The sequence below is a fragment of the Suncus etruscus genome, chromosome 2 (assembly GCF_024139225.1).
Source record: "Suncus etruscus isolate mSunEtr1 chromosome 2, mSunEtr1.pri.cur, whole genome shotgun sequence".
NCBI lineage: Eukaryota > Metazoa > Chordata > Mammalia > Eulipotyphla > Soricidae > Suncus > Suncus etruscus.
The window spans coordinates 66,400,485-66,408,855 of record NC_064849.1 but is presented as its reverse complement, the minus strand read 5'-3'; the positions used below and the strand labels follow the sequence as shown (position 1 = coordinate 66,408,855).

At 56.7% G+C, this 8,371-nt stretch overlaps 1 protein-coding gene across 1 annotated transcript; it reads left to right on the top strand.

Moving 5' to 3' along the window:
* The first annotated feature begins 390 nt into the window (after positions 1-390).
* On the top strand, positions 391-6,111 carry LRP10 (LDL receptor related protein 10). Its single transcript, XM_049768607.1, has 7 exons — positions 391-563; positions 842-886; positions 1,405-1,540; positions 2,928-3,118; positions 3,204-4,227; positions 4,545-4,674; positions 5,090-6,111. The coding sequence occupies exons 1-7, from the start codon at positions 527-529 to the stop codon at positions 5,666-5,668; spliced, it is 2,142 nt and encodes a 713-aa protein (XP_049624564.1). The 5' UTR covers positions 391-526; the 3' UTR covers positions 5,669-6,111.
* Positions 6,112-8,371: the final 2,260 nt, after the last annotated feature.

The following is an 8,371-nucleotide window of genomic DNA, read 5'->3' as shown; positions in this document are numbered from 1 at the left end:
GCCTGCGCGTGATTGGCAGGGGTGGGGCGACTCGTCCCGCCCCCTCCGCGCGGCTCGTCCAATCGCAGGGCTGGCGGAGGTGTCGCCTGCGCCGGGCCGGGCCGGGCCGGGGCGCTGGGTCGAGCCGGGCCGCCTGTTCCCCTCCTGGGCTCCCCGCTGCGCTTGGGCCCCGAAGGCTCCCGGGCCGGCCCTGGGGGCGGACAGTCGGCCAAGTTGAGCCGGAGGAGGCAGCGGCGGCGGCGTCCGACCCTCGCAGGTGGCTCCGGAGGCGGAGAGGGCGCGCCGGCCCCGGGCCTCTGGGCCCCTTCCCGGGACTTGGGAGCCGGTTCCCCGGGGCAGAAGAAGCCCGAAGTTGGCGAGCGGCTCCGCCTCTACCTCCGCGCGCCCCGCCCTGGCACCCCGAGCACGGGCAGCGGAGCCCGGGCCAGAGCCATGCAGCCCCCTGCGAGTGCGAGCGGCGGCTCCGGGCGCCGCCGGTAGACGAGCGCAGCCCCGGGCCTCTGCGCGCAACTCGGGGCGCGTCGGGATGCCGCCCGCCGCCCTCCTGCTGCTGCTCCTCTCGGGTAAGGACCCGGCGGGACCCCAGCCCACCCCAGCCCGGACGCCCGGGGCGCCCCGCCTGGCCCGCGCCGTCCCGGAAGTCTTCAGCCGCCTCCGGCCGACTGCGCACTTGCCCCGCAGCCCCGGCCCCACGCCGCCCCCTGCTCCCCCGGCCTGCCCGGGGCGCCCTCGCACCCCTGCTGCCCCCCTGCTGCTCCCCTGCTGCCCCCCGCAGCCCTCCGCCAGGTGCCCCGGTGGGAACTCTTCGTCGAGTCCTCTCATTTCTTCTCTTCCCCTCCAGGAGGCGCCCTGGCGCACCCGGACCGGACTGTCCTCCCAAATCCTGGTTAGTCGGAACCCCGGGTTGGGGGTAGGGGGTGCCCCCGCCGAGACAAAGGACCCTCCTTGAGTTCCTCAGGTTCCTGTTCTAGTTGTGGCTGGGGGGTTGTCACTCTGGACGATGACACAGCCAGGAGACCCGGCCTTGGCCGGGTAGTTGGGAGCTGTTTGATTTTTGCCGACTATGTCTCTAGCCAGAAGTTAGTCTCCCTGAAGATGCCTCTTTCTGGTTCTAAGGCCCCCCCTGAATGCCCCAGTGTTCACACACACACACACACACACACACACACACACACACACACACACCCTGAATGCCTCAGTGTTGGCGCTCTTACTCCTATAAGGGGACACACACACACACACCCTACACACACACACACACACACACACACACACACACACACACACACACACACACACACACACACCTGGGGTGTTCATGGAGAGTGTCTCGCAACAGGTCTGGGCCACTCCAGAGCTCAAGACCTGCTTGAGCAGCCAGGCTCCCCACCCTCTCTTTTGCAGCCTGTGAGTCGCCCCCAGCAGTCCTCTCAGAAGTACAGGGCACCCTCCAGAGGCCCGTGGGCCGAGACAGCCGGGGCTTCTCTGCCAACTGCACGTGGCTCATCCTGGGCAGCAAGGAACAGACTGTGACCATCAGGTGAGATGACTTGCCTCGAATAACTTGACAGAGAACCACATCCGGCAGTATTCAGGAGCTTCTCCCAGCTGCACGCATGGAGTGTCACCCCCAGCAATGCTCTGGGGGAACACGTGGTAGCCCAGAGTCAAACCTGGGTCTCCTGCATGCAAAGTTGTGCTTAGTCTGTTGATTCTCTGACCTCCTATTTCCTCTTCTTGGCTGACTTCTCATCTAAAATGGGAAGGCCTTCAAGGAGCCCTTCTTTTCATTGTGAGTTTTTTCTTTTTTGGGGGGATGCACACCCAGTGGTGCTCACGGCTTATCCTAGCTTTGTACTTAGGAATCATTTCTCGGTAGACTTGTGTACTTGGGGACCCATGTGGGGTACCTGAAATCAAACCTGGGTCAGCCATGTGCGAAACAAGCACCTTACCCTCTGTTTTATTCATCTCTCAAGGACTCCTTCTAAGGGTTGTTGTTGTTGTTGTTGTTTTCTTTTTTCTTTTTGGGCCACATTTGACAGTGCTCAGGGCCTTTTCTGACTGTGCTCAGGGACCACTCCTGGTAGGCTGGGGAGACCATTTGGAGTGCCAGGGATTGAACCTGGGTTAGCTGAATGCAAGGCAAGTGCCCTTCCCACTGTACTAGCATCCCAGACTCACTAGAGCTAGTAATGAATCAGCTTTGAGCCTTCCTCTCCCTCTCCAGATCTTCTAAATGCACCAAATGTCCTTGGGCTCCTTGAATTATGGGCCATTTAATTGGGATCAGACTGTTTAATCTCACAAGTCACTTCCCCTAAGAGTACCTAGAAAGGTTAGGGAAGGGGAGAAGGCAGACTCTGAGGTATAGTCGAGACAGAATATCATAGTGCTAATCAGGCCTGGGAAGGAGGTGATGTTGAGTTCTGGTTCATCATTTGCGTGGTGATCAACAGTTCCCACTAACGGTACACTTACTACAGCAACTAAAAAGTAAAAAAAAAGGGGCTGGAGAGATAGCATGGAGGTAAGGCGTTTGCCTTTCATGCAAGAGGTCATCGGTTCGAATCCCAGCGTCCCATATGGTCCCCCGTGCCTGCTAGGAGCAATTTCTGAGCATGGAGCCAGGAGTAACCCCTGAGCACTGCCGGGTGTGACCCAAAAACCACAAAAAAAAAAAAAAAAGTAAAAAAAAAATTGTTCTTATCTCAGTCCCTGAACCCCAAGTCAGTTTTTTCAAAGGGCTCTAGGATGTAGCTTATGGTCTTGTGTGGTGGCAGGGACTCCAAAGCAATTTGGCCAAGAGAGTTTTCAAGTGGCTGTTTGGAGTGTGATAAACTGGTGTTCTGGGATGAAAGGGATCGTCAGCCCTAGAGAATGGAGCCAGTGGTGATCTGGAGCCTCCTGTCCTCTTTTACCCATAGGTTCCAGAAACTGCACCTGGCCTGTGGCTCAGAGCGCTTAGTCCTACGTTCTCCTCTGCAGCCATTCATTTCTCTCTGTGAAGCACCCGCCAGCCCCCTGCAGCTGCCTGGAGGCAATGTCACCATCACCTACACCTATGTAGGGGGAAGGGCCCCCATGGGCCAGGGCTTTCTGCTCTCCTACAGCCAAGGTATGCACAAAAGGGGTCTGCAAGGACGGGAAACCCGAGCAGAGAATCTGATCCCGTCCATCTCACCGCCTTTCTCCCTGTACAGATTGGCTGATGTGCTTGCAGGAAGAGTTCCAGTGCCTGAACCACCGCTGTGTGCCCATCACACAGCGCTGCGATGGGCAGGATGCCTGTGGCGATGGTTCTGACGAGGCGGGTTGCACTTCCGACCCCTTTGCAGACCTGACCCCTGCTCCTGGCCCCACACCCCACTGCAACCACACTTTGGAAGACTTCTATGGGGTCTTCTCCTCCCCTGGGTTCTCACACCTGCCCTTAACCTCCCACCCGCAGTCCTGCCTCTGGCTTCTGGACCCTCACGATGGCCGGCGGCTATCAGTGCGCTTCACGGCCCTGGATCTGGGCTATGGAGATGCAGTACACGTGTATGATGGCCCTGGTCCACCCGAAACTCCCCGGCTACTCCGCAGCCTCACCCACTTCAGCAATGGCAAGGCTGTCACTGTGGAGACTCTGTCTGGCCAGGCCATCGTGGCCTACCACACAGCTGCCTGGAGCAGTGGCCGGGGCTTCAATGCCACCTACCATGTGAGAGGCTACTGCTTGCCTTGGGACCGGCCCTGTGGCTTGGGCTCAGGCCTAGGAGCTAGTGAAGGCCTCGGAGAGCGCTGCTATAGTGAGGCACAGCGCTGCGATGGCTCCTGGGACTGTGCCGACGGCACAGATGAGGAGAACTGCCCTGGCTGCCCTTCTGGACACTACCCATGTGGGGCTGCCGGGTCCCCCACGGCCACAGCCACAGCCTGCTACCTGCCTGCTGACCGCTGCAACTACCAAACTTTTTGTGTCGACGGCGCTGACGAGAAGCGCTGCCGCCACTGCCAGCCTGGCAACTTCCAGTGTCGTGATGAGAAGTGCGTCTATGAGACATGGGTGTGCGATGGGCAGCCAGACTGTGCCGATGGCAGTGACGAGTGGGACTGCTCCTACACTCTGCCACGCAAGGTCATCACCGCGGCTGTTATTGGCAGCCTGGTGTGCAGCCTGCTTCTGGTCATTGCCCTGGGCTGCACCTGCAAACTCTATGCCATCCGCACCCAGGAATACAGGTGAGGGGCACAGGTTCAATCCTGGAGGGTTTGATAGGATTAAGGGGGACAGGTACGGGCCCACACAAATGACTGTGTGTTGTCATCCTTGGAGATGAGGCTGGTGACCAGCTGATGGCTTGGCTCCTGGGTTGGCTCAAGGCTGGTTCTCAATCCAGAAAACATCTTTCCAGAGAGTTGAGCATCTCTGGCAACTGGAGACAGCCTTGACACTGCTCCGGGTGACCAGGGGCTAGTTGTGGAGAGGGAGGAACCTGCTGGCCGAGGCTGGGCTGCACAGCTGGAGCCCTTATGCCTGCTCATCTTCATTCCTGCAGCATCTTTGCCCCCCTCTCACGGATGGAGGCCGAGATGGTACAGCAGCAGGCTCCCCCCTCCTATGGGCAGCTCATCGCACAGGGTGCCATCCCACCTGTGGAGGACTTCCCCACAGAGAACCCCAGTGACGTAAGTGCACAGGCCTGCTGTGGCCTCCTAAACACACATACATAGTGTCTCTCTCTCTCTCTCTCTCTCTCTCTCTCTCTCTCTCTCTCTCTCTCTCTCTCTCTCTCTCTCCCTCTCTCCCTCCCTCCCTCCATCCCTCCATCCCTCCTCTCCCTCTCTCTCTCTCTCTCTCTCTCTCTCTCTCTCTCTCTCCCTCTCTCTCTCCCTCCCTCCCTCCCTCCCTCCATCCCTCCATCCCTCCTCTCCCCCTGCCCACATCTACTCTTCTCTATCTCTCTATCTCTATCTCTCTCTCTTTCCTCTTCCCCCGCCCACATCTACTCTTGTCTCTCACTCTTCATTCTCTCACTCTCACACAGACACACCTGATCTCCAAGCCCTCTGACTGACACCTCTGCCTCCCCTCTCCTTGCAGAACTCAGTGCTGGGCAACCTGCGTTCTCTGCTGCAGATTCTGCGCCAGGACATGACCCCAGGGAGTGGCCCTGGGGCCAGGCGCCGGCAGCGGGGCCGCTCTGTGCGCCGTCTGCTGCGCCGACTCCGCCGCTGGGGCCTGCTTCCTCGGGCCAGCACTTCAGCCCGCACTCCTGAGACCAGGCCCCATGCCACCCCTTCCACTGCAATGCAGGAGGCACCTGATGGGAGTCCTAGCCCTGCCCTCGAAAGTGGGGCGGTAGGGGGGCAGGATGGGGGACAGGCACCCCCTCTGCCTGCCAAGACTCCCCTCCCATCGTCCACTGCATCCACAGCCCTCCCAACAGCTGCTGAGGCCCCAGGGCCAGTGTCCCTGGAGCCGTCCCTGCTTTCTGGAGTGGTGCAGGCACTGCGTGGCCGCCTCCTGCCTGGCCTGCGTCCGGTGGTGCCAGCCCGGACCCCAGCTGGACCTCAGCCACCCAATCTGCCCACAGAGGATGAGGATGATGTGCTGCTGGTGCCACTGGCTGAGCCCAGTGTCTGGGTGGTAGAGGTGGAAGATGAGCCCCTGCTTGCTTAAAGGGTGCTGGCTCTGGGGATGGGCAGCCTCCAGTCTCCCTTTCCTGGCCCCCAGCTTCCCTGCTTCTCCTCAGAAGGGACTCGGTGGCCTTCCCACCGACCCCATCACTGCTGTAAGTGGAGTATCTCTCCAGCCTGGGAGGGCTTCCCTGTCCCAACATGTGCCTGTGACCGCTTCCACAGTCAGCTTCCCAGGGATCCAGAGTTCTTCAAAGTCAAAGGCCTGGATACTCCACCTTGCCAAGTCCCCACCTAAATGTGGCCTTAAACACCAGGACCTCAAAGGGCTGAAGACCTTCAACTTCCACTGGGTAGATTTGGGCAAGCCCTGTGTTCTGGCCAATTGGTCACTTCTACAGGGCTTGGCACAGAGAAGAGCACAACAAACACTGTCCTATAGCAGGGTCATTGCCCAGGTTGACAATAAAGGAATCCGACATGTAAGTGGTTTGTAGTTTGCCTGAGCCCTGCCTCTGTTCTCCTGGCATATACTCATTTCTGCTTCGCCCAGGTCAGAGATGGACTTTGTTCTGCCCTCCAGCTCCAGTGGCACTCGGGTACACTTAGCTACATACATTCCTGCCCCTGACAGCATTTATTATGTTACTCCTGGCTCTGCACTCAGAAATTGCTCCTGGTAGGCTCGGGACCATATAGGATGCCCAGAACCGAACCCAGGTCTATCCCAGGTCTGCCACTTGCAAGGCAAACACCCTGCCACTGTGCTATCGCTCCAGCCTCATTATCTTGCAGCTCCACTTGATTCCCATAACATCCAAAAGGTTGGAGCCGGAGTGGTAGCACAGCAGTAGGGCATTTGCCTTGCATGTGGATAACCCAGGACGAACCCTGGTTCAATATCTGCAACCCCATATGGTCCCCTGAGCCTGCCGGGACCTATTTCTGAGCACACAGCCAGGAGCAACCCATGAGCTCTTCTGGGTGTGTTACAAACATCCAAAAGGTAGGTAAAACTCAGAAGCCTAAGGACCAACTTTTTCACACCCTCTCTCCTGCCTAGGGCTCAGTTCTACTGTGATTGCCACCAGGGGTGAACACGAAGCTGTTTTGCTAATACCCCCTACCAGGTCAGAAGTCTGGTTAGCCAGCTGGCCACTGCAGCCAGGAAGGTTCCTATTTGTGGATTATTTCCAGAGCACAGATCACAAGAGCAGATTGTCCCTGATAGAATACAGGAACCCTACACCCACACCAGGCACTTAACAGTCTGTCCTAGGCAGGCAGAGGAATTCTGAGCCAGGATGCCTCAAAGCAGGCAAAGAAGAGTTGAGAAAGACATCTTACTCAGGATGTGGAAATACTGTTTTCATCTTAGACGAATCCAAGAGGTCTTCATGGAAGAAGACAAACTGATTTGAAAGAATGCTGCCAGAGCGAAAGGGCTAGCTTAAAACTTGGAGGGCATACTTGGCCTATGATTGATTCCTCACCTCCAGGAGGTGCTTGGTATGGGCCCCTCAAAACAAAACAAAAATGCTGTCAGGGGGCTGGAGTGGTGGCACTAGAGGTAAGGTGTCTGCCTTACAAGCGCTAGCCTAGGATGGACCACAGTTCTATTCCTCCAGCGTCCCATATGGTCTTCCCCAACCAGGAGCGATTTCTGAGGGCATAGCCAGGAGTAACATCATAATAAATGCTGTCAGGGGCAGGAATGTATGTAGCTAAGTGTAAAGCTCAGGCTTTGCAAGTCAGGCCCTGGCTTTGATCCCTACTATAGAAGTGTGGCTGGAATGAAGTTTGACTTTGAGGCTGGGTAAAGTACACATACATAATAAGCTAGTGTGAGAACTAAACCACAGGTTGTATCACTGAAAAGAATGAGAGCACAGCAGGTAGGATGTTTGATTCGCTCATGGCTAATAACCAGTACCCTTGAGTCCTCTCAGGAGTGATACCTGTTCAGAGACAAGAGTAAGCCCTATCACCTTTAGGTGTGGCCAAAACAAACAAACAAAAAAAGCCAGAGTGATAGCAGAACTGGTAGGGTTTTTTTGCCTTGCACAGAGCTGACCTGAGCTTGGTCCCTGGCATCTCACATGATCTCCTAAACTTGTCAGGAGTAACCCTAGTGAAGTACCTCTGAGTGTGCCCTTCCCCCTCAAAATGTGACCAGATCTAAAGCAGGGAGGAGAGTGGTAGACTCTGGGATGTCTGAGAAATGTTGAAATGTTGGAGCCAGCCATAGGGAAGTAAGGTCACTAGCTGTTCTATTGTCCTAAGGAAAGAATAATGGTTAGGGAACACTGGGATAGCTGGGTGCATGACCACTCCTATGACTGGAACCTAGGGAAGAGGCAAAGGAGATACATGCAGTCCTGTAGTGTGGCCTCTGCTTTGGGAAAAACTAAGAGACCCTGGCCCTTGCTGCTTATTCTCTCCTGAGGTGCACACAAATGTGAAGGTCTACCAAAGGTGGGTGTCATGAAGTAGAGGGCATTGTTTCTCTCCTGCATGGCCCCGTTCCCTGGTATGCCCTGTCCCCTAAATACCACATCCTTTTTTTTTTTTTTTTTTTTTTGGTTTTTGGTTTTTGGGTCAAACCCGGCAGCTCTCAGGTTACTCCTGGCTCTATGCTCAGAAATAGCTCCTGGCAGGCTCAGGGACCATATGCCAGGATGCTGGCATTCGAACCACCTACCTTCTTCATGCAAGGCAAATGCCTTACCTCCATGCTATCTCTCCA

What these genes read in the sequence shown, in the direction of transcription:
- LRP10 (XM_049768607.1), top strand. Translation starts at nt 527, where the DNA reads ATGCCGCCCGCCGCCCTCCTGCTGCTGCTCCTCTCGG. An exon ending in CCTGCTGCTGCTCCTCTCGG is followed by an intron (nt 564 to 841) that starts GTAAGGACCCGG and finishes CTTCCCCTCCAG; the next exon opens with GAGGCGCCCTGGCGCACCCG. An exon ending in GACTGTCCTCCCAAATCCTG is followed by an intron (nt 887 to 1,404) that starts GTTAGTCGGAAC and finishes TCTCTTTTGCAG; the next exon opens with CCTGTGAGTCGCCCCCAGCA.